Source organism: Mobula hypostoma, chromosome 8, assembly GCF_963921235.1.
Source record: "Mobula hypostoma chromosome 8, sMobHyp1.1, whole genome shotgun sequence".
NCBI lineage: Eukaryota > Metazoa > Chordata > Chondrichthyes > Myliobatiformes > Myliobatidae > Mobula > Mobula hypostoma.
Window position 1 is genome coordinate 49,815,041 of NC_086104.1, and position 12,692 is coordinate 49,827,732.

The 12,692-nt window shown below is 40.8% G+C and overlaps 1 protein-coding gene across 3 annotated transcripts in view; it reads right to left on the bottom strand.

Moving 5' to 3' along the window:
- Nucleotides 1-1,617: 1,617 nt before the first annotated feature.
- The window catches only part of lpgat1 (lysophosphatidylglycerol acyltransferase 1), an 82,030-nt gene continuing 70,955 nt past the window's right edge, over nucleotides 1,618-12,692 (bottom strand). For all 3 annotated transcript variants that reach the window (XM_063055828.1, XM_063055827.1, XM_063055826.1), the window contains one exon: nucleotides 1,618-6,073. In XM_063055828.1, coding sequence (XP_062911898.1) covers nucleotides 5,919-6,073 — 155 coding nt within the window. In that variant the 3' untranslated portion in view covers nucleotides 1,618-5,918. The remainder of the gene's footprint in view (nucleotides 6,074-12,692) is intronic.

Here is a 12,692-nt window from a genome sequence, read left to right on the forward strand (position 1 = left end):
TCCATTCTGATTCCCATTACCTCTTCTCATCTCACCTGCCTATCACCTCCATCTGGTGCCCCTCCACTGTCCTATCAGATTCCTTCTTCATTAGCCCTTCACCTTTTTTACCTATCAGCTCCCAGTTTCTCACCTCATCCCCGTCCCTCCCCCACCTCTTATTCTGGGTCCTTCCCCTTTAGTTTCCTGTCCTGATGAAATCTTGGCCCAAAATGTTGACTTTTTATTCCTTTCCATAGATGCTGTCTGACTTGATGAGTTTCTTCTGGATTTTGTTTGTTATTACCTTGCATTTCTAGCATCTGCAGAATCTCTTGTTTCAGCAGATATTTGCTCTCTCATTACCCTTTTAATATATGTCACTATATCCTCTACAAATATTGACTTTAATGAATGTACACTGATTGGCTTAGCATGTATGGCCTGATCTCTAAATTGGTCAAAACGACTTAATAAGGAAGTGCGTGTCACTGCTACAATTTAGGACCCTGCTTTTCACTCTCGTTAATAACTTATGCCTGCAGAATATCATTGTATTATTATGTCATTGCTAAAGTTATGGAGCATTTCCTCTGCCTATTCACTTCAGGAGTGGCTCTTCATCCTATCGCACTGCTCCCATTTCTGATCACCTTTGGAGAAGGCTTGTTCTGTAAATGACTGGGTTTTTATTCTGCCAACAGCTTACTTCCCATAGTAACAATGATATTTTGTCTTTATCTTTATGCAACACCTTCAACATGAATCTTTAAGTCTGAACTGACAATAATTGATTGGCTTAACCACAGTCCATGAATGAGACAGTGGGAGCAGAGATCAACACTAAAGGGGGGGGGGAAAAAAAACACATTCATGTGAGGTCAGGGGAGGGAGGAGAGAATGGATTAAGATGGTGACTGAAAAGAGAAAAGTTTTTTTTTGTGCTGACGCTAAGGATGATGATACCACTGCAACCAAAGATACGTTGGAGTGGTCCATCAAAGATTTTGAAGAATTGCACAAGAAATGATGCACAGGAGGAAATAGGAGAATAACACTAAGGTACGACTTTGTGACTAAGATCATCTCCCCACCTGATTGATCATGATAGGTGATGTAAGACAGTCATGGTATCTCCACGTGAACAACCTTTCAGTGGAAACTACACCACCAATGTAATCAATGAGAAAGGAAAGGATGTCCCTTTAAAACAAAGATACTATAGGCTAAATGTGGAGAAGAGATATGATTCTTAGTCCGCTCTCAGAAATGTTAGGTTGGGAGAATGGAATCGAAGATGTATTTGGTAGTGCTGCTTGGGTGGGTTTACCTTGTTGGTTCATTTAGAGAATTCCCAGGCTGTGGCTGTGATCTTACAGGATGAGGGAATGAACACAGGAATACGAAAGGAGAGAAATGAAGTGTCGTGACACTGGTGGAAACAGACTCAAGGACTTAATAGAGGAAGCCAACAGAACAAAAAGGAACTAAAAGTACTGCGTGTGTGTTTGTTGCATCACACAAAATACATGAAGAGGCCAACATCGAGCATCAATGAATCAATCAACAAATTGGAGAACAACTAAAAACAAAACAAGGCTCCTTGATGAAATGAGGCACAAGTATTCACTTCTGGATGTTTTTAATGCATTATTTTATTAATATCCTTTCTGTGCATATTGTAATACACAATAGTTGTAAAACAGTGAACACAATTAAGTACAAAGATTATCAAGAATTTTTGCAATTTGACATTGACAATAAACTGGTCGAAGGCTATTGTCAAATTCATGTTGTGAGATTAAAATCGTAAACAGCATACTTAATGATAACATGGCAGGGATAAAATGAGAACGTAGCTGTCAACTGTGCAGAACTTTTAAAAAATAAAGAGTAGTATTTAAATTCATATGCTTCAGATTTGTAGCATTAACTCTTTTACAAATTCACCCATTAAGTTGCTTGGAAAACAGATCCAGATTTGGCAAGCCCTCTCAAGAAATATTTCGTTCTGTCTCTTTGAATGTTCCCCGTTGAATTGCTGCATGCCTGGATACAGCCCAACTCAAATTTATCCATCAATGTTTTGGATCTTTCAAGAGATTAACTTTCATAACTCTAAACCTCACAAGATACCGTCAACTACGAGCATTAATAGCATATTTCACAGACAGCCAGTGCTGGGTTGGGGAAGGAAATTTCAATTACTATCCCACTATCCCTCTAACCCCAAGGAAATAAAACTCAATTGTTCGAGTACAAATATGCTGATGGGATAACAATGTCGCTTTGCAAAGTCAAAAACTGGAAAAGAGCACTTTTACAAAATTAGACAAACTCTACATCAGATACAAGACATTTTCTTCATTGCAGTCTTTCCACAAATGGAAACATTAAGTTGCCCATCTTGTTAAATGTATCTTTGTCTCCTGAGATCTTTCTGCTGCTCACTCCCAATTTCTATTAAAACCCAGGCCTCATGAGAAAAACCTGTAAATTGGAGGGTGGCCAATTCTCAGTGAAATTCAGAAGATGATGATTACTATTCATCTGGGTAAATGAATAAAAAGCTTAAACTGCTCTCAATTTTCTTTTCTGAAGGACTACTACCAGCCAGTTTTATTCATTTAATAGCTCTTATAAGTTTGCATTTTTTACAGACTTGCTGCCTGCACATGCTTCCAGATTGTCTTATTGTCTTTCCTGAACTGATTTTGAGGCAGCCATCCTCACGCCAGTGTTGCAGGGTGGGATAGTATAAAGACCCATTTCAAGGCACCTAGGAACTAGGCATGAAGAGCAATCTAAACATCACTGCTGATTGCCAATTTACACAGGCCAGCAATCCCTGCAGATGAAAGACAAAGATAAGCCACTACTCCAAAAGTTCTGCCTGCTTACTTTTGTTTCAGGATTATTTTAGAAAACTACAAGTTTATTCCAATAGGTTACTGAACTAAAATGGTACCTTCATTTCTCTCTCCACTGAGATGCTGCCTGATTCACTTCCAGTTTTTGTTTTATTGGTTTGCTTCCATTCGGGATGAGGACTGATAGAGCCTACTCTGCTTAAATTTGGGTGTCATTAGTCTATGTTAACCAATTGCAAATACATAGGATGAAGTGTGCTGAATGACTGATGTGCGAGTGCAAGTACTTGGCATACAAAAACTAGACAGAAGTCATTCACAGTTGATGCAGGTGAGTTGTCACAATGTTTTCTGCACCCCTCAGCTTTCTCCTTATTTAATTGTACCATTGTCTTTTAATGCAGTCTCACTGCTGAGAACAGCACCCAGCTAAGATTGTACCTGGTGCAATTCCATTAAAGATTTCCACAGTAAATTTTAAATAATGGCAAAAATGGTCATATTGCTTCTAAACTAAAATCTATCTATTCCACCAACTGAGAGAAGACAGAGGCATATATAAACAAATAAACTTTTTTTCCTATTTGTTAAAACAGGAAACTTGATATTTGAGAACTTAAAAATAGCAGAATGTGATAGAACCTCACATCACATATACAATAGCCAAATATAAAGAAGTTTTAGCAAGTTAGACTTACTGAACTTATTCTGTCATGTGTTGACGCTCTCAAAATTATAAGATAATAGTACAGAGATACCTGTAGATCTCAGCAACATTTTATTTCTGGTATCTGTGCGTTCGTACTGCACACTTACAATCAATAATGTGCATCTGATAGAACTAAAAGAAATTCAGACTAGCCCAAGAAACAACAATTAACAGTGAAACTAAAGTATACAAGCAAGGCCAATACACTGACCACACAATTCAGTTCAATACTGTTTTTCTTTGTATTTAGATATAACCAAGATCCAACACGTTTACGTCAGTGCTCAACTAAAGTTAAAAATTGCCTCCTTACAGAAAATACAGGGAATATTGGAAAAAGTAATCACATCATTTGATGCATTTCATTGAAAAGATGTCAACATATCACCATCTGCTGTGCATATTCTATAATTTATCTTTTTTTAAAACTATTCTATACCATCCTTAATTAGCATAACGGTTTCCCATCCTGTTGAGCTTCTAGTTTCAAAATAAAGCAGTTTGTTCAAAATTCTGAGTTAAATATTTTGCTTAATAATTCATATTCATTTACAGTTTTCCTGCTGACCAGTTACCAAATCAGCAGTTTAAAACTGTTGGCTTATTGAAACAGGGTATTTTATTTTAAATGTGGCCTCCATGGTGTCTAATTCCCCAGTAAAATGTTGAGAGGGCTATCCACAGCCTTCAACACAAACTGTATCATACTTGTCCAGTAGCACATACGGCATGAAAAAGAGTACATATAGGAACAAGCCACAGTTCAACACCCCACTATATGTGTTCCCAGAAATGCATATGAACACAGATAGCTCCTACCTCCCCCACAAAAAAATAGGCAGAAGAGGGACTTAAACATAAACATTTCCTTGAATTTAGACTGTAATTCTTAAAAACTGTCAACTGACAATTCTTTTGCCAGTGTGATGTCAGAGATAATTATATTTTTAACTCATGGGGTACATTAATGTATCACACATGCTATCATACTCAGAGTCCTAACTAATCCAGTGTGTCTACCTTCGGACATCAAATATACATGTATATTCACATGCGTTTCCCTTTTTCCAAAGTGAGCTTATTTTCCTGATCTGAATTGCCTCTGGAACAACGGAACTTGTCACTGGTGGCAGAATCCAGTGACAGGCAGCAAAACATCTGTCTATATGTCATGTCACAAGCCTACTAATTGAAACTTAAAACACTGAACTTAAATTAGACAAATCTGAACACTTTTTTTGTCTCACCTTTTGAAAATCAAGTCATAACTTCCAAATAACAAATTCAACAGCCATAAATAGCCTGCTGAAACTTCAGACTCAGATTGATCGACACAATTAAAAATGATTGGCATCATATCATACAATCCAGTGATACTGTACCCACAAAAGTTGAATACACAGTAGAGGGTGTACAATAAATGATACAGCCAGAATCTGAGTACAATAAAGGAACAGAGTAAATGTTAATCAAATGACCTGTACTTTCAACTAGTTTGTAAACTTATTTTTTTGCTGTTTCTAGTCCATTAAGTCAAGTCTTTCATAACATTTATTTAATGCTATGCAACAGCCTGGCTATTCTGTGACGTTACAGCTGTAATTCTTTACTAACTACAACTAGCAACTTCTTACCAAGTGCAAAATACTACATGATTGGCTGTATCACCATATTTGGTCATTTCAACTAAACCATACTCAGATGTACTGCATTGTATGTACTAGAACTAGAATGAAACATTACTTCTGCTTTTATAACTATTTTACCAGTAACTATATAAATATTATTGACAATTAATGAACTGCACTCACTAGAATTTTAGATGCTTTAGACCATGCTTTAAAAGTGGCCTTTTAATTAATCACAAAACAAAATATTGAATAACTGCTTAGGGAAACAAACACTTCCCTCTGCCAACACCAGACAAAATTGTGGCAGCTCTGACAGGTTCCTCATCAGTGTAATAGGTAGATGTGGGCTTCTTCCATTGAGATTCATCTCTGGGCAACTTTTGCCATCTGAAGCAATGGTGAAAGATGTGACGTTTACTGCAATAGATTGAAATACTCTTCAGCAGTATCCCTCCAAAAGAGGACATCTGAGGATATGCAGCATAATTAAACAGTGCGGATGCTTAATGAACACGTAAACTCGTCAGAACCCTTAACATCAAGTTGTAGACTTCATGATGTGAACTAAATGTTTTAGACTTGAGTTTAAAAATCTCACTGAACATGACAGGAAATGAATCCATTCTTCTTTTCTTTATCATCATTCAAGAAATATTGGTATTCACGCATGGATACTGACACAAACACTGGAGTTCATATCCTAATTCAATGTTTTAGTTTTCAAAATTCCTAGAGCCCCAGGCAGTGATACAAATAGTACAGAACATTATACCACATGTAGCCAGAAAGAAATCCCATTAGTTGTACTAGGAAGAGCCAGAATGAGTCAAGGACCATAGGTCTGGAAGTCGCCACTGTCTGACCTTTGGTAGGTGGAAATGCTCCTGCAATTATAAAAGTATTTTAGTTCCATTAATAACATAGTAAATAAATGTATTATTCATTTAACTGTTATCCAATGAATAATCCACTTCAACAGCCAACATTCCTTCCTTCTGCCAATGAGGAGGTAAATGCTGCAAGAACTACAGCATTGACTATCCGATTCAATTTCTTCCCAAGATCCCTACATCATAAAAGCCAGTTATTTAGCCAATTCGATCCATTGCTTGATAAATGGCTCAGTTCTTTTCTACGTCATTTCTGGTGCCGAGGTCAATTCTAGGTGATTTGTCTGGTTTTATTTCCAAGAGGATGATCACAACTGGATGCTTTGCGAGGTCATTTCAGAGACAAGCACATTGCTGCAGGTCTGGAGTCACACAGGCCAGGCAAAGCAAGGAGGGCAATTTTGTACAATACCTTGGCCAGGACATATTTACAATATTATGGTTGAAGCAGGTACAGTGTTTAAAAACAACCTGGAAAGATACATGATAGAGAGAAGGCTTAAGAGGAATATGGGGCAAATGGGACTAGTGAAGATGGGAATCTTGCCCAACATGGACTCAAGACACCTCCTGTAAAAGGCAGAAATTTACCAGCACCTTCAATACACAAACACAGTCTTGAGGAAAAGGATATTAGAACATCAATTCACCATCCTGGCACAACAGATATCCCTGCCCTCCTGCGTGCGCCTGAGATCTGGACAACTTCTAGCAAGCATCTTAAGGCCCTGGATAGATGCCACTGTTTCTACAATAATGCAGGTTTGCTGGAGCTGTTGGGGAGGGTTTAAACTAGTTTGGCAGGGGGTGGGGATCAGAATGTGAGTGCAGAGATTAGGGTAGAAGGACAAGGGCATAATGCTGTGTTCTGAGTTGGTGAGGAAGGACGGGCAGGGGACAAAACATAAACGTAGCCAGTCAGAGGGGTTGACATGTGTCTATTTCAACGCTAGGAGTATAAGGAATAAAGGGGATGAACTTAGAGCATGGACCATCAGTATATGGAACTATGAAGTTGTGGCCGTTACTGAAACTTGGCTGGAGGAAGAGCAGGATTGGCTGATGCAGGTACCGGGGTTTAGGTGTTTTAAAAGGAATAGGATGGGAGGTAGAAAAGGGGAGGGGAGAGTTGCAATACTGGTCAGGGATAGTATCACGGCTATAGAAAGGGAGGACGCTGCAGGGGGAGTGACCACTGAGTCAGTGTGGGTGGAAGTCAGAAATAGGAAGGGATCAATCACTGTGCTGGGAGTAGTCCATAGGCCCCCAAATAGCCCTCGGGACACCGAGGAGCAGATAAGCAGGCAGGTTTCAGAATGGTGCAGGAGATACAGGGTTGTAGTTATGGGTGATTTCAACTTCCATCATATTGACTGGCACCTCCTGACTGCAAGGGGGATAGATGGGGCTGAATTTGTCAGGTGTGTTCAAGAAGGATTCCTGACACAGTATGTGGACTGGCCAACGAGAGGAGAGGCCATACTGGATCTAGTTCTGGGTAATGATCCTGGTCAGGTGGCAGACCTCTTGGTGGGGGAGCATTTTGGTGAGAGTGACCACAACTCCCTTAGCTTCAGCATAGCTATGGAAAAGGACAAAAACAGAAAATGGGGAAGTGCTTAACTGGGGAAGGGCTAACTATGGAGGGATGAGGCAGGAACTAGCGAGAGTAAATTGGAAACAGATGTTCAAGGGTGAAAGCACAGAAGTAATGTGGAGGAAGTTTAGGGACCACTTGTACTGGGTTCAGGATAGGTTTGTCCCACTGAGACAAGGAAGAAAGCAAACCGTGGCTGATGAAACACGTGAGGCAACTCGTCAAGAGGAAGAAGGAAGCATATGTTAGATATAAGAAGCAGGAAGCAGGAGGGGCTCATGAGAAATATACGGTAGGCAGGAAGAAGCTTAAGAAAGGACTTAGGAGAGCTCGAGGGGGGCATGAGAAGGCCTTGGCACGTAGGATTAAGGAGAACCGCAAGGTGTTCTATGTGTATGTGAAGAACAGAAGGATGACAAGAATGAAGGTGGGGCCGCTAAAGGATGAAGAAGGCCACATGTGCCTGGAGGAGGAGGAGGTTGGGGAGGTCCTAAATGAATACTTTGCTTCAGTATTCACAAGTGAAAAGACAGAATTTATTGATCCTGAGGGAAATTGAGTTTCGTTACAGCTGCACCAACCAAGAATAGAGCATAAACATAGAAATACAAAAACCACAAACAATCAAACAACAATATGCAAACTATGCCAGATGGAAATAAGTCCAGCACCAGCCTATTGGCTCAGGGTGTCTGACCTTCCATGGGAGGAGCTGCAAAGTTGAAAAGGACCTTGATCAGGGTGAGGTCGAAATAGAACAGGCCTGTGTGCTGGACAATGTGGAGATTAAGGAAGAAGAAGTGTTGGATCTTTTTAAAAACATCAAGATTGATAAGTCCCCAGGGCTGGACGTGATATACCCCAGGTTACCCAAGGAAGTGAGAGAAGAGATCGCTGGAGCAGTAGCTATGATCTTTGAATCCTCTTTGGCTGCAGAGGAGGTGCCGGAGGATTGGAGAATGGCAAATGTAGTTCCCTTGTTTAAAAAAGGTAATAGGGAGAATCCTGGGAACTATAGACCGGCGAGTCTTACGTTGGTGGTCTGCAAACTATTGGAAAGGATCCTTAAGGATAGGATCTACGAGCATTTGGAGAAGTACAGTCTACTCAAGGATAGTCAACATGGCTTTGTGGAGGGAAGGTTGTGCCTCCCGAGCCTAATTGAGTTTTTGAAGAGGTAACAAAAGAAATTGATGAGGATACGGTAGTAGATGTGGTCTACATGGATTTTAGCAAGGCATTTGACAAGGTCCCCTACGACAGACTCATCCAGAAAGTCATGAGGCATGGGATCAATGGAACCTTGGCTGTTTGGATAAAAAAAAACTGGGTTACAGGAAGAAAGCAGAGGGTAGTAGTGGAAGGAAAAAAGTATTCTTCCTGGAGGTCGGTGACTAGTGGAGTGCCGCAAGGATCTATCCTGGGACCCCTGCTCTTTGTGATTTTTATAAATGACCTGGGTGAAGAGGTGGAAGGATGGGAGAGTAGGTTTGCGCACGACACAAAGATTGGATGGAGCTATAGGTTGTCGAAAGTTACAAAAGGATATAGACAGGATGTAGAGTTGGGCAGAAAAGTGGCAGATGGAGTTCAATCCAGATAAGTGTAAGCTGATGCATTTTGGAAGGACAAACCAGAAGGCTGAGTACAGGGTTAACGGTCGGTTACTTAAGAGTGTGGATGAACAGAGGGACCTTGGGGTTCAAATCTATACATCCCTCAAGGTCGCTGCACAGGTTGATAGGATAGTTAAGAAGGCCTATGGGATGCTAGGCTTCATTAATAGGAGGATTGAGTTCAAGAGTAGAGAGGTCATGTTGCAACTCTACAAATCTCTGGTGAGACCACACTTAAGAGTATTGTCTTCAGTTCTGGTCACCTCATTATAGGAAGGATGTGGAAGCAATGGAGAGGGTGCAGAGGAGATTTACCAGGATGTTGCCTGGATTGGAAAACAAGTCTTATGAGGCAAGGTTAGCAGAGCTGGGACTTTTCTCTTTGGAACGTAGAAGAATGAGAGGGGGACTTGATAGAGGTCTACAAGATTATGAGAGGCATAGATAGGGTGGATAGCCAGTACCTGTTTCCCAGGGCACGAATAGCAAACACCAGAGGGCATATGTACAAAGTTAAGGGAGGGAAGTTTAGGGGAGACATCAGGGGTAAGTTTTTTTTACACAGAGGGTTGTGGGTGCCTGGAATGACTTGCCAGGGATGGTGGTGGAGGCTAAAACATTAGGGGTATTCAAGAGCCTTTTGGACAGGCACATGGATGAAAGAAAAATAGAGGGTTACGGGGTAGTGTGGGTATAGTACTTTTTTTAAAAAAAGGAATATATGGGTCAGCACAACATCGAAGGCCGAAGGACCTGTACTGTGCTGTAGTATTCTAGTGTCTAATCCTTAGTTCATTTGGAAGGATAAGCAAACTAACATCTATGTCCTTTCCCAGATCAAGATCCCCAGCACTTAGGCTCTCGTTACACTCAGTGTGCTATAGTGGACAGGCTATTCTACACACTTGCCTGACAAAAGATTCTAGAAACAGGGTCTCTCTATTCCAGTTTCTCCCATGAAAGAGAATATCCACGTGGTCAGATGAAAAGATTCAAAATCATGCTGAAGGTATCCCTGAAGAAATGTGACACCACCACAGTGTTGAGAACCTCTGACCCAAGTACCACACAACCTCACAAAGCTGCACTCCCTTCCCACCCCATCGGTGAGTGAGCCGGGGTCCCCTCTCTGGTTTCAGCATTCACAAATCCAGTGTGAAGCAAGTTGTGAGGAGATGCCAAAGGAGAAAACTCACCAATAACCTGATCATTAATATGAAGCTTTGTTTCTGTTTTTGCATTTTACTCCATTCCTCATTTCAGTATAAGTCCGAATGTGGACCAGAGGGTGGAACTCCAGAGGTGGAGGGGAAAGTGGCTGTGTATGATGTCCAGGCAGTATTTGACAACGTGTGGCATCAAACCTTGCTGTTAGAAATGAAATCAATGGGTTTTGGAGAGGACTTCCGGGTCATCAAGGGAATGGCGGCGTAAGGAAAAGGTCTCTCGACAAAAAAGGTAAACTGCCCCAAAATCGAATTTAGACAAATACTTAATATTGCATAACTATATTAATAAAAGGGGCAAGGATGATGTCTAAGAACAAGTATAAAAAGTCCGCTCTGAAGGCTGATAAACATAAAGAGATGCAGCAAGGCGAAGGGCCTAGCTCTCCCACGGCAAGCCAGGACGGAGATAATGAGGGGGAATCGGTGACTTTGTCTTTGATTCTCGGAGAGATTCGCGAGTTCCGACAAGATAACAGCAAACAGCTGGAAGATATTAAAGGAGAAATAGTAAAAACTAACTCGCGGATAGATGAAGCCGAAGCGAGGATTGTTGGAATTGAAGAGAAGCTACAAAATGCAGAGGAAGTGATAGCAGAAATGCTGAAGCTACAAGACCAACTCCAGTGGAAACTAATAGATCAAGAAGGCCGCTCGAGAAGGGAAAATGTGAGGATCTACGGAGTTGCCGAAGGAACCGAAGGTAAACCCGGATTGATGATTCCCTTCGTGGAGAAGCTGCTTAGAGAGAACCTTGATATACCGGCCGCAAAAGACCTACAGATAGAAAGGACTCACCGCGCGTTGGCACCACAGCCTCCGGCAGGCACCCAGCCCAGATCGATTCTGATCAGATTTCTCAGTTACAGAACAAAGGAAGAGGTGCTTAAAAGAACATGGCAAAAGAAAGGTTTCATGTGGAACAACTGTAAAATCAGTTTAGACCACGACTACGCACTGGGGATTCTTGCCAGACGGAAGGAATATACGGAAACACGGAGAGTCCTGAAGGAAAACAACATCAGATTCCAGACCCTGTATCCAGCTCGGCTGAGAGTCTTTTACGACGAAGGGACAAAAACTTACGCTACGGTGGAGGAGGCAACGTCGGACCTGGCGGACCGGGGACTACCTATTAAAGTTATCACCCAACCGGAGTCGCTACCGGAGAGGATTCGGCAGAAGTCGTGGCAGTTAGTGGGGGGAGGACGCTCCACTCGAACCAGAGTGTCAAACTACAAGGAAAAGCTGCAAATATTCAGACGCGAATGTACAGAGAATACAGATTAATTAAGAGAAATGACTGAAAAGAGTAAATCGGACTTAAAAGTAAAATGAAAACTGGTAACTGAAAATAATCTAGGCGGAATAACTTGAATGATAGCAATATGGTGGAGACATAAATAGGAGAAAATTCTCTATGATTATTCAAACTGCTGAGGGCCCTCTAACACAGGGTGAAGATAGAGGTTATCCCTCTGAACTGAGGCGGGTCGGTGCTCAGGCCTCACTGTGGGAAGTCGGGGAAAATTTTCAAATGTTATACGTTCAGAAATGTCTAGGGTGTGGTTATATGTCTTGGTTTACTGTTGAGAAGGGATTGCTTACTGTTTGGTTAGAAAAGGAGAGTGCTTTTTTTCTACTAGAGAAAAATGCAAACTGAATTGGTAAAAATAATTTCCTATAATGTTAATGGGGTTTTGAATCCAATTAAAAGAAATAAGATTATGTCTAAATTGAAAAAAGAGAGGGCACAAATAGCTTTCCTCCAGGAAACACATATGAGCCAATCTGAACATGGAAAATTAAAAAGAATGGGCTTTAAGCATGTATTTCATTCATCATATAAATTGAGTCACAAAAGAGGGGTAGCTACTTTAATATCAAGTACTCTTAATTATGAACATATTTCAGAGACTAGAGACAAAGAAGGACGGTTTGTAAAAATCACAGGAAGAATAGAAGGTACAGAAATAACATTGCTGAATGTTTATGCTCCTCCAGGTAGTGAATGGTCATTTTATAGACACATTTTTGACCTAATGGTCAGTTCTCGAGGGGTAGTAATTTGTGGAGGGGATTTTAATATTAGATTAAATCCTATATTAGATTCTTCAAGAATAGTTACTTAGAATAAACCTCTGACTCGGAAAGTGAATTCATTGATGGAGGAG